We start from the raw sequence: 13,509 nt of genomic DNA on the forward strand, positions 1-13,509 counted from the left end.
ATGTCAGAATCATAGAATCCTTGAACATTAAAAATAGCCTTTAGAGGTAATCTCGCTTTCTGCATTTTATGGATGAAGATAAATGATTTGCCAAAGGGATGCTCTTTAGAATGTGCTAATATTGTCATAAAAGCAGGAACTTATATTTTGTTTTGGTGATTTCTTTTTTATTTGTATTTTGATAAAGGAGAGACATAAAGTCTAAGGCCATAAACTTTGGAACTATTGTGAAAAAAATCATTAATGTTCAAATATCTTTTTTAAGGACATAGAGTAACTTTCTTTTTTTGTGTGTGTTAGAAGCATGACAAATTTATAAATTTTGGACTGACTTTTCAATACCATAAAAATTAGACCAGATACTACTATGTATATTCTTGTACTTCAATTTTTATGTTTATTGTATCTTGCTAGAGAGTTTTCTTATTAAAATCAGACATGAAGGAATATTCCTGAAAACATTAGGTTTGACTATACCTTTTGGCCTAATTTTGTGTAAAAGATTTAAATTTTTTAAAACAATTGAGGTGTGACTTATAATAAAGTGCAGTGCGTATATCTTAAGTGTACAGCTTGTTGAATTTTTATGTATACGTAAGTACATTTGTGTAACTACTAACAAAATCAAGATATAGAACATTGCCAGCACACCAGAGGACTTGATTTTGCCTTTTCCAGTCACTACCTCATATTTTATGAAAGGAATCATATGTGGGCCAGACGCAGTGGCTACCTGTAATCTCAGCACTTTGGGAGGCTGAGGCAGGCAGATTGCTTGAGCCCAGGAGTTCAAGACCACCTTGGGCCATGTGGCAAAACCTCATCTCTATTAAAAATATTAAGAAATTCACCAGGCATGGTGGTGCATGCCAGTAGTCCCAGCTGCTTGGGAGGCTGAGGTAGGATGATCACTTGAGCCTGGGAGGTTGAGGCTGCAGTGAGTTCTGATTGTGCCACTGCACTCCAGACTGAGTGACAGAGTGAGACCCTGTCTCAAAAGAAAAAAAAAACAAGGAATCATATGTGTCTGGTTTCTTTTAGCCATCATTACATTTGCTTTGTTGCATGGAATAGTAGTTCATACTGTATTAATACTGTGTAGTGTTTCCTTATATGAATGGGCCACCATTTATCCATTCTATTGTTGATGAGCAGTGAATTGTCTTGTTTTAGCTGTTACAAGGTAGCTACCGTGAATATTTTTGTACAAGTCTTTTTTTAAGATATATGTTTTTATTTCTTTTGAGTAAATACTTAGGAGTGGAATTGCAGGATTGTAGCATAGGCATACAGTTTTACTTTATGAAAAATTGCCAAAACATTTTCTAAAGTGAAATCCAGCTGGCTGTGAGATCAGTTGCTCCACATTTTTGCTAATACTTGGCATTATCTGTCTTATTTTTGCCACTTTGATGGTTATGTAGTGCTGTCTCATGGTGGTTTTAATTTGCATTTGTCCATGTTGAATGATGTTAAGTGTATTTTTATATGCCTTTTGTGAAGTGACTGTTCAAGTCTGTTGCCCATTTTTATGTTGGGTTATTTGTGTTTTTAAAATTTATTTATAATTTCTTATGTATTGCAGGTAGATTCATTTTGGGGATATGCATGTTGCAAATATCTTCCTCCAGCCACGGCTTGCTGTTTTACTCCTTAGTACCTGTTTGTGTGTGTGTGTGTGTGTGTGTGTGTGTGTGTGTTTGTGTGTGTTTTAGTGAACAGAAGTTCTTAAATTTAATGAAGTTAAGTCTCATATATCAGTCTTTTCTTTTATGTTTGTTGCTTTTTGTGTTCTCTTGAAGAATCTTGCCTGCCCCAAGATTTTGAAGATACTATTCTGTGTTTTCTTTTAGAAGCTTTGTTGTTTTATCTTTCTTATTTATGTTTGTTATGATCCATTTCAAGTTAATTTTTATGTATTGTGTGAGAGAGGGTCCTACATTACATATAGATATCTAATTGTACCAATGTTAATTAATTACAAAGACCAACCTGTCCCCACTGAATTACATTAATGCCTTCTTGCAAAACTGGTAACTGTATATGTTAGTTAGTAGTCATTCTATTTTGTTCCATTGGTCTAGTTTGACTATTACTAGTTTTGCTTATTGTAGCTTTATGGTAAATCATGATATTTTTAACTTCACTTTGACTACTATGGGCCTTTTGCATTTCTAGCTGAATTTTAGAATCAGCTTGCCCATTTCTAACAAAAAATCTGCTTCATTTTGATTAAGATTATATTGGATCTATGGACCAATTTAGGAACAACTACTATCTTAACAATATTGATTCTTCCATGAACATGGTATAACTATCTATTTATCTAAGGCTTTAATTTTTCTTAGCAGTGCTTTGCTTTTACTGTAGAAGGCTTGCATATCTTTTAGTAGATTCATTACCATGCATTTGATTTTCTGATGATACATTTTTAATTGCATTTTTTGTTAAATTTTATTTTCCAATTCTTTGTGGCTTGTAGAGAGAAACACAGTTGATATTTGTCTTTTGTCATTTTATCCAAAAATTCTGCTAAATTCACTTAATAGTTTGGACAGTCTTGATTCTTTTGAAAGAATTTGTAGGTTTTTTTTTTTGCATTTAAAGTTTATACACTATCATGGCTGTCATCTGTGAATAATAAGTTTTTATTTCTTATTTCCTAATCTTTATATATGTTATTACTTTTTCTTTATTGCGTTGACTAGGCTCTCCAATCCAGTGTTGAATAGAAGTGATGATAGTGGGCATCTTTATTTTGTCCCCAAATTCTGGAAGAAGCATTCACAGTTTACTACCAAGCATGATAGTAATTGTAAGGTTTGTTTTGTAGATATCTTTTATCTTATTAGGGTGCTGTATATTGTGGGCAAATTTTACTATTTATGTTGGAAGTTTTACATCATTTAGCTCCTATAATTCATATTTATTCATCCTAAATGAAAGTAGCAATAAGCAATAAGTATACAGTTAACCAAACAGAATGTTGAGTGCTGTGAAAGCAATAAACTGCAGAGTTCCAAGGGAACCTAAAGGAGAGACACCTAAGCCATTTGGGAAGAATGAAAGCATTTTAAAGGAAATGATGTCTCAGTGGCAGCCTGAGGAAAAGTCCAAGTTATTCAGACCTGGGTTTTTGGGGAGGGACCAGAGAATGTGGTGAGAGGATTTGGAGAGCATTGTAAGCAGAGGTTATCACAGCATAGAATGCTTACCACCATTTATTGTGTTTCAGCACTGTGATCATTGCATTGAATTACATTGTCTTGTTTAATCTTTGCTACTAACTTGTGAGGTATATGTTCTCATTTTACAAATGAGAAAACAGATTCCAGGACTTTCAGATCATACAACTCTTAATTGACTATTTTACATATCAGCTCTTCAGAAGTGGTAGCATTTTCTTTTGTATATCTAGCTCAGGAGCAGCTGAATATATAAGGGTTTGAGGATGAAAAGCTTCTGGAAACTTTACACTATTTTCTTGTCTCTTTGTGCAGGAGTCCAACATGTACCTATACCTCTTCCTCACACCAGTATCTTTTAAAATTCTATGTGATAGGTTGCTGTATTGTTAATTTTGAAAGGATTTTCATTGATAACTTTGCACAGGGAACTGAATTAAATATATCTTTTAGTTTAGGAAAACAGTAATGCTCAAAGCTTATCTCTTATCTAAGGTCAGATAAACTAGAACTTGAGATCTTCATGGGCCTGCTGCCTCCTGCTTGGGCATTCTGCATCTCTGTAGGATCTTCTGATGTAGCTTTACGTGGTAAGTCCCACATTTATTTGGAGAGCACTAGGAGTAAAGCATCTTAGCTAGCTGAGTGAACTTGAACAAGTTACTTAACTCTCAAGCCTCCTTTTCCTTATCTTTCAAGTGAGAATAATATACTTTCAATGGGATTTTTTTTTTTTTGATGGATAAATGAGATGGCGAGTGTGTTTATCATGTTGCCTGCCATTTGGTAAGAGGTCAGTGGATGTTAGCTGTTACTGTGAGCTTTTAATGAATACCAATCCATTAAAATACCTTTTGTGATTTACTTCTCTAAAATGGTTTGAACATCTTTAGGTTTAATGTGTTCCCTCCAAACCCAGTTGCAACTTGACCCCAGTGATCATATTTTGTGTTTTAGACTGATTTAAAAATGAGAGCATGGTGAAAAATTTGACTAGAGTCTGTTGGTTTTTTTCCCCTTTCCCTGGAACAAATGGTTATATTTGTTTTGTGTACCATTTTATTTCATTTTTCTTCAATAAGTTATACCATTAAAACAGAATACATGGGCTAGGAAATGCAAGTTGGCTTCTGCTGGTAAGGATGCAGTCCCAGTTTTCTTAGTGAGGAAAGACAATTTTCATGATTTTACGTACTTATGTTTTCCTTTTATGGGCAGCATAATTTAAACCTTTGGAATGTTTTTTTTTTTTTTTTCAAATTAGTTTTTTTTTCCTGCAAGCAGTACTGCCTGTTTTATCTGATTGTGGCCCAAAGCATCGAATTGCTACTTAATGAATGTTTATTCATTAAAAAAACTTTTATTAAGATTTCTCAAAATTCAGTTCAGTTTAAAAATATTGTGGCCAGGCACAGTGGTTCACACCTAGAATCCCAGCACTTTGGGAGGCCAAGGCAGGCAGATCGCTTGAGCCCAGGAGACCAGCCTGGGCAACATGGTGAAACGCCGTCTCTACAAAAAATACAAAAATTAGCCAGGCGTGGTGGTGCGCACCTATAGTCCTAGCTACTGAGGAGGCTGAGGTGAGAGGAGGGATTGAGCCTGGGAGGTTGAGGCTGCAGTGAGCCATGACTGTGCCGCTGCACTCCAGCCTGGGTGACAGAGCGAAAAAAAAAAAAAATTGTGTGTGTGTGTATAATATATATCATGTTCATTTAAACAACGTTCATAAAAATTTCAAATCTGTCAAAACAGATTTGAGTTACAGACTGAATAATTAATTAACAGACTGAATAATTGAATTCAATTACTTAAGCCCAATTTCTGTGATCAATTTTACTTATTGAGAAAAATGGTAAATAGGGCACATCTATGATTAAATTATAAATTTTTCTATTTTTGCTTCTATGAACAGTCATGAATTTCAAATCTTTAAAAATGATCAAATTAGTGTCTTAGTGAAAGTCATAGGAATGTGGAATCTCACAGAATCTGCATCATACTGAATTTTATATATTGAAATAAGATTTCCTGAGTATATTTAGAATCCAACTTCGAAATATCTGAGCTGAATTAAAGTTATTAGCTTTATGTGGATCACAGTGTCTTTCTACAGGGGAAAAGAGCCTTGCTGCTTCTGCAGAACTCCTGGGCTGACAGACTACTTAGGTTATCATTGCATGTCACTCTTTGGCAAGTTTAGCATCTTAGGCTCACAAATAGGTTAACTTGTGTTACCTTTCTCAAGCTGCAGCCTTTTCCAAAGCAATTACAAACGTCAATCTATTACATTGATTCCTTAGATTAAAAAATGATCTTTAAATGTAGATTTTCTGTGACATTTCAGTATATGTTATTCAGTATATGTTAAATCCATTTGCTTTTCCTAAATGAAATGTTTTATGTATAGATTTTGTAAGCATTAATAGTCTGCTTGAGTATGGAGATCTGGTAAATGTAAATATTAATTATATTTTTAGAAATAATAGTTTTCTCAAGAATGAATCTATTCTAAATTGGTTTATTTCATTGACTGGTTATATTTATACCAGAATTGCAGCACTCAAAAACTTTGACTATAAAGACTTTTTATCTAGAAGTGGTCTTTTTTATGTTATATAGGAGCATTGGTATAAAATGTTTATATGATAACATTTCTTTGATTCTCTATATATTTCTGTAGTATTTGTATACACTTGACTAGCCTATATAATATGTTCTTGAGCAATTTTATAATTGACATGTAGGCATAAAATAAATGGATAATCTGTATATTTCTTCTTAAAGACTTTTCTCCTTCTATTTTTATCTTCCAAATTTTCTTCAGTGGAAAGCTATTTGAAAGATGTTTTCTAACAGTGTTTCCATGTCTAGCTCTGTCTTCTATCCATATAGTTATACTCATTCTGTTTGTCCAATCATGTTTTCTGCCTGTTCTCATTAGTGATCTACCCTGGGTATCCTCATATTATTAGTCTTCATAACCATAATTTTTAATGACTGGATGTATTTCATTATTCATTGCCATCATTTACCTAAACAATCCTCTATTGTTTCATTTTCCAAATTTTTATAATAAAAATGAGCACGTTAATATTGTTTTCATAAGTATGTGTCTTCTGATTTTTGATTCTTTTCTTTGCGAGTACAAGTTCTCTTTCAACGTAATTTAGTAGCAGGCTTACATTTTCTTTAAGGAGCTTAAGTGTTACTCTATTATCTTTGGTCTCAAACGTGTGATGTGATTTCATAGCTTTTGAAACCCTTTTAAGTCACTAGTTTTTTATTCCTAGGTTATTCAAAGGAATTTTTTTTCTTTAAAGCCAAGTAATTTTTCTAGAATATATCTTGATGTTGGTCATTATGTATTGCTATTGTTAGGTACATACTGTGTTTCTTTTTTTTTTTTTTTTGAGGCAGAGTTTCGCTCTGTCGCCCAGGCTGGAGTGCAGTGGCACTGTCTCGGCTCACTGCAAGCTCCGCCACCCGGGTTCACACCATTCTCCTGCCTCAGCCTCCCGAGTAGCTGCGACTACAGGCGCCTGCTACCACGCCTGGCTAACTTTTTGTAGTTTTTTTAGTAGAGATGGGGGTTTCACCACGTTGGCCAGGATGGTCTCAATCTCCTGACCTCGTGATCTGCCCGCCTCGGCCTCCCAAAGTGCTGGGATTACAGGCTTGAGCCACCACCCTGGGCCCATAGTGTGTTTCTTAATATGTAGTTTCAAGTCTTTTTTTATTTTTGGAAATTTTTCTTAAATTATGATTTTTAGTATTCTTTTTCTCTCTTTGGATTTTTTGTTGTTGCATTTTCTTTGCTTATCTTCAGTGGTTTATCATTTTTTCTCAAGTGTTTTTAAACTTTTTTCTTATTTCTTTTTGATTTTTAAAAATGTCTTCCTTTTTAACCTGTCTTTAAGGTATTGTCTGTTGTGTTTATTCATTTTTGAATTCCTTCTAAATTAGCCTTCATTTTTGAAGAGATTTAAAAAATTTCTAATTCTTTCCCAAGTTCTGACATCTCTTTTCTGAGTTTTAAATTTGTGTTTTTTTTCTTAATGTCTTGTATTTTTTTTTCTTTCTGATCATCTGTTGAGAACGTTTTTCTCCTTGTTCTTTTTGTTTTCATAAGTTTGTGTGGGATATATCTGTGAAATTAGTTTTAGTTTCCCTGAACTTCTAGACAAAAGGAGGTCAAAGTGGCTTTTCTAACTTCACAGAGCTCCCTATTGTTTTCATATATATCATACACACACACACACACACACACACACACACACACATATATGTGTATATATATATATATATTCTTTTTAATGGCTGCTTGCTTTCTGGGGTTCCCTGACTCTGCTCTACTTTTCCACCTGTCTGTGAACCTTTGTTGCCTTCAGCTCTGTTGCCTCCATACTGTTCAGGTTTGCTTCCACTTCTAGCAGATCTCCTCAGTGTGGGGCTGTGACCTGAGAGGGACACACTTTGGCTGGTCAGTTTTGGAATTCTCTGGCTAAACTGCTCTTGTCCTGACCTTCCTGCAAACCCGTAGCACAGACCTGTTAATGAAGTGGATATTCTGGGTTTTGACTGAGGTTGTAAAATTGACCACCATGCTTTTCTGTGAATACCTTTTGGCTGTTATGGGCTGCTTCTGTTCTCAGATCTGTCACAGATTCCTTGTTATTTCCTTCTACTTCCTTCTGCACAGACACCAGTACCATGAAGGACTTATGGCTGTTAATTGACCTCTCAGCGTGTGTTTGGGGGTTCATGGGGATACCTCATCATCTAGTTTGTTGTAAATGTTGTCCGTGGGATTTTAGTTTTTGGTCATCTAGTTTATTATCTGTTGTAAAACACACACACACACACACACACACACACACACACACACTCTCTCTCTCTCACACGCTGTGTTGGGGATCTCTAAGACCAGATTTGGTCATTCTCTAGGAGAACTCACAGGATTCTGTATATAGTCATACTCATGGCTATGATTTATTTTATAGTGAAAGAATACAAAGCAAAACCAGCGAAGAGAAAAGTGCATGGGGTGAAGGCCCTAGGAAACCAGATGTTAACTTCCAAGGGTCTTCTCCTACAGTGGATGGGCTTAACCCCTTCCAGGATCAAATTGTGACAACATATATGAAATGTTGTCTACCAGGGAAGCTAGTTAGAGCCTCAGTGCCTGGGGTTTTTATTGGGGGGCTGGTTATATCTAGGAGTCCACTGCCTAGCACATACCAAAATTCCAAACTCCCAGAAGGAAATTAGGTGTTCAACTGTGGTTCAGCCTTAAACCATATCTATCACAAATAAGTTTAGGCAGAGTGAGTGAGCCACTCTTAGGAGTTAAGGCAGTGGGACTCCTTCCAAAACCCAAGTTTGCAGATGCTAGCCAAGGACCAACCCTGAGTGTGGGACTTTTTAAAGATAGACAGTCTCAGGCCTGCTTTTCTACATACACATACACACACACACATGCACGCATGCACTCACAGTATTGACGGACGTTCAGAAACTCTGCCACCACCATAACCAGTAACTTCTCAGAGACCTCCCATTGAAAGGATTTTAAGCAAAAGACAAATATGTTGAGATTTTTCAGGTTTGAAGATGTTAGTTACTGCAACAGAGTGGAGGATGGATAGTAAGCCACTGAGAATGGAAATGGGATAACTATGTAGTGGCTTAGGTGACAGATGATTTGTGCTTGATATAAGGCCCTGGGAATCAAGAAGATAGGATGGAGTCAAAGGAACACTATGTATATTTATGGCCATATATATGTGTGTATGTTCATATGTATGTTAAGATGTTTGTATTAATTTCTTACTGCTTTATAGTGCCTAGTAAGAAAATGATGTGAATGTATGTTCTTATCTGTGCAAAGGGAAGGCTTTTCTAAGCATAAATGTAAAGAAGTATAGTTATAAGTCACTGGCAACAAGTTTGATAAATTTAAATGTATAAAAATTTAAAACTTCTGACAAAAAGCAAGACAAAAATTCACAAAATTTAAATGAAATGGGGAAGGTATTTACAATGTATGAGAGCAGTTGCAATGTAAGAGCAGTTGCAAATTAGTATTTTAAAAATCTTCATAGCCTAATAGAAAATAGGCAAAGTAGAATAATGAGCAGTTTGCAAAAGAAGAAAGACAAATAGTCATTTCATATTTTCAACTGAGAACCTTTAAGGCATGAACATCAATGAATTACAATTTTTTTCATAAATTAACAATTTTAGAAAAGGATAGTAATCAGAGTACTTGCAAATCAGAAGTAACCCAAATGTCTAACATGATATTATTTAGGTAAATTAGTATACTCATCCATTCATATCTGAAACAGCTATTAAAATCAAGTAGAAAACATTGACATGGCTGTTTATAATAAAGTATGATTCCAGGTTTTCTGTTGATACTCTACTGAATACACAGAAACATACATACACACAGAAAAATACTTGAAGGATACCCCCTCAAAATGTCAACCAGCTTTTCTCTGGGTGGTGGGATTATGGATGATTTTTCTTCTTTGTGATCAAAAAAATTTTTTTCTATTAAATAAGTCTCTTAGTAGAGACTGAAAAACTATAACCTATGGTCTAGCCAACTTATTTTTGTAAAGTTTATTGGAACACAGCCATGCTTTTCATCTATATATTGTCTGTAACTACTTTTAAATAAGTTTTCGAAACCTTCCTCCCACCTGTAGTGAGTGGTATGTTTTTTATATTTAGAAACAATCTCCCTCCTCCACAAACATGCAACTTTCTTATACAATAATGTGGTATAAGAAAAAATAGCATTGCTGCTTATACTGCCGGGATGTTTTTTTCCCCCCATAAGCTTCTTGGTTTACTTCTTTTCTTATAAATAGTTTAGTCTGGAACAAGATAGGGAGTTAATGACTTAAGTGCTGCTGATACTGAAATAAGTTAATATTTATTTTAAATATAATTTGGAGGCCAGGTGCAGTGGCTCACACCTGTAATCCCAGCACTTTGGGAAGCTGAGGCAGGTGGAGTGCTTGAGTCCAGGAGTTTGAGACCAGCCTGGGCAAAATGGCAAAATCCTGTCTCTTAAAAAAAAATAAATAAATAAAATAAATAAATATATATATATATACACACACACACACACACACACACACACACACAAGTAAATATATTTATATATATAAATTGTATATATATATATATAATTTAGTAAATCAGTGTTTTGTTTATCCAGGATTCTTAGCTAATATCTTAATGATATTCTAAAGAGAAGATTTAATAGATATAGAAAGTTAAGAAATGAAATTCTGTTAGTATTATCACAGAAATAATTGGAGGCATTTAAAGAATTCAATGTAGTTACTTAAGGGTCTTTTAAAAAATATGTAAAAGATGGTTGAATGGTGGGTACATAAGCAATGATGAACAAGTAAGTTATGAACTTCTGGAAATGGTGGTGGCTACTGTGTACCTGATTCTGTACAGAAATGCTATTTAATCCTCAAAATAATTGTGTCAGGAAAACAAGAGTATTTTCTATTATGTGAATGAGAACCCTGAGTTTTGGAGAGTTTAAAGAATTCACCTAAATCATACAGAGGTTTGCTGAGCGTCCACTGAACTTAGGTTTATCTGAAGGGAACATTTATCGTTATCTTTAGCTTTTTTTTTTTTTTTTTTTAAATAGGCTGCCTTGTAGGTCCCAAGAACTTGAAGTAAGATACAGAATTTAGATTTTGTCTTGATCAAGAATACATTTTTAACTGGTTATCAAGTTGTGTTATAGACAGTGGTAAGCTCCTTATTGCTTGATACATGCAAACAGATTCTGGATAACCATGTTTTAAGGATGTTTTAGGAAAATTCCTGCTGTTGCTAAGAGGTTAAACTTTATGAACTTCGAGAATCTACCAGGTCTGTGATTTTTATGGTGTTTTTAAAAATTCTACTTGCGTATTTAGTCTAAATTTAGATCATGTGAAGGACCATAACTATATGAACTCCTAAAGTGCTGTAGAAATCTTTTTAGAAATCATGTTTTGCCTTATATTTTGATATGTTGTGTATGACTCTGTAATCATTAACATAATGCACTAAGTAGCTCTGTGTCTTTTATATAGTCAACATTCATGTAGTTTATTTTTTCTTGAATATAGACCAGAGAAAAGATTTGACTATTCAAGTGAATATACTTTTTCCCCCAAAAAATAAAAATTATATAAACCAACATTTTCTCTTTGTACTTTAGCCATATGAAAATGGACAAATTTAATGGGTTAACATATTAATTGTCTTAACTTAGGTGCCAGGTGACTAATACTCCTTTTTGTTTTTTTTTCTTAGCATTGGTTTCTGTATTTCCTAGACATTTTTTGTTGTTGTTGAGAGCTAATATATATTATTTGAGACATTTTAGAATTAAGTAGAATATAAATTCGTAGGGAAAAATTAGCTTAAATGTAAAGTACTTAATTCTCCACCTAGTAAATGACAACATCAATACAAGCTTGACAGTAACATTTTAGTAAAAAAGAAAAGTAGATAAAATTCAGTTAGTTTTAATCTAAGATCAATTTATTCAAATTAGATCTTTGTTTATTCTGGTCCATGGAAACTAGGAAGAGAGAATATCTCCACTACCTGCAGGGATTTGTGTTTAGAGAAAGGCCAGCATTGCCCTCAGGCTAATGGTTTTCAAACAATGGATATAGTCCATCCCCAGTCTAGAATGTTGCCAGTTTTTCCTTTGTGGTTTAATTTTTTTTTAAATCATGCTTCAAGTGTTGAATTGTCAGTGCATCAGATGCTCAGATTCAAACAAATGTATCAAAATATCTAAAATATAGAAAACAAATACAAAATATTGCTTTTTTTTTTCTCCCAGTATTCCCTTATACTTGTTGGTGATTTGACTGTGACTAGGCGTTTTATATATGGTGGCTGTTCTAACCCTGATGAATTAATGTAGATAATCTCAATGTATTATATTTTTCCTCTGAAAGGGGAAGATTGAGGTAGCTATACTCCAAGATAATAAAATGACAAATATTAATAGACTATTGATTGGTATGTTTCAGGTATTGGTATGTCATCTTATGGTCCACTGAATGACACTGTGGTTGTCATGATTGAAATTTGTTACCCTTTCTTTTCTTTTCTTTTTTTTTTTAAGACAGAGTTGTTTTTTTTTGTTTTGTTTTGTTTTGTTTTTAAGACAGAGTCTCACTCTGTCACCCAGGCTGGAGTACAATGGTGTGATCTTGGCTCACTGCAACCTCTGCCTCCTGGGTTCAAGTGGTTCTCTTGCCTCAGCCTCCCAAGTAGCTGTGATTACAGGCGCCTGCTACCATGCCCAGCTAATTTTTGTATTTTTAATAAAGATGGGGTTTCACTAGGTTGGCCAGGCTGGTCTTGAACTCCTGACCTCAGATGATCCACCTGCCTCGGCCTCCCAAAGTGCTGGGATTACAGGTATGAGCCACCACGTCTGGCTGAAACCTGTCACTCTTACACATCAGAGAAATCCTAAACCCCATGTGAATAGTGTGGTTGGCCATAATTTATATGGCTTATATCAAATGTCCTTATGAATGCTTATAATTACATAAAATTTATTCTTTCATTTGTATAGTCTGTTCGGCACTTGAAGTACTCCTTGTTTAAGAAATCACTACTGGGCAGTGTTTCGGATAATGGAATAGTAACTCTCTGGGATGTAAATAGTCAGAGTCCATACCATAACTTTGACAGTGTACACAAAGCTCCAGCGTCAGGCATCTGTTTTTCTCCTGTCAATGAATTGCTCTTTGTAACCATAGGCTTGGATAAAAGAATCATCCTCTATGACACTTCAAGTAAGAAGTAAGTGTGACATGCTTATTTCTTAATTTAGTAACAAATAGCTATTATTCCATTAACAGGCATATTTGTGATCTGTATAGACCTCTGATTAATGTCCAGGAGTCCTAAAGTTTGTACAGTTGATGAATCTAGTAAGAAAGAATTTTCTTCTCATGCAGAAAAAAATAGATGGGTTGCAGGTAGTATTTAGAGTACTTCTGAAACATGAACATAGAGAGATGACATCTTAATGATTTCACATTTTAATTTTAGCATCTTTTCCACAATATGATAAAATGCATATGTTTTTAACCCAAATGATTAATTTGCTTTAAAACTGATTATCTAGAGGAAGGTTTAGAAACGATTGACATTTTGGGCTGGGTAATTTGTTGTGAGGGGCTGTCCTGGGTATTGTAGGATATTCATCAGCATCCCTGGCCTCTGTTTACTAAATACCAATGGGCTAAATTGTGTCCAGACA

At 34.5% G+C, this 13,509-nt stretch overlaps 1 protein-coding gene across 3 annotated transcripts in view; it reads left to right on the forward strand.

Annotated features, from left to right (window-relative positions):
• The window catches only part of NEDD1 (NEDD1 gamma-tubulin ring complex targeting factor), a 45,851-nt gene that overhangs the window by 14,286 nt on the left and 18,056 nt on the right, over positions 1 to 13,509 (forward strand). For all 3 annotated transcript variants that reach the window (XM_002823618.6, XM_054527529.2, XM_054527531.2), the window contains exon 6: positions 12,817 to 13,046. In XM_002823618.6, coding sequence (XP_002823664.5) covers positions 12,817 to 13,046 — 230 coding nt within the window. The remainder of the gene's footprint in view (positions 1 to 12,816; positions 13,047 to 13,509) is intronic.

This window comes from Pongo abelii, chromosome 10 (genome assembly GCF_028885655.2).
Source record: "Pongo abelii isolate AG06213 chromosome 10, NHGRI_mPonAbe1-v2.0_pri, whole genome shotgun sequence".
NCBI classification, from domain to species: domain Eukaryota; kingdom Metazoa; phylum Chordata; class Mammalia; order Primates; family Hominidae; genus Pongo; species Pongo abelii.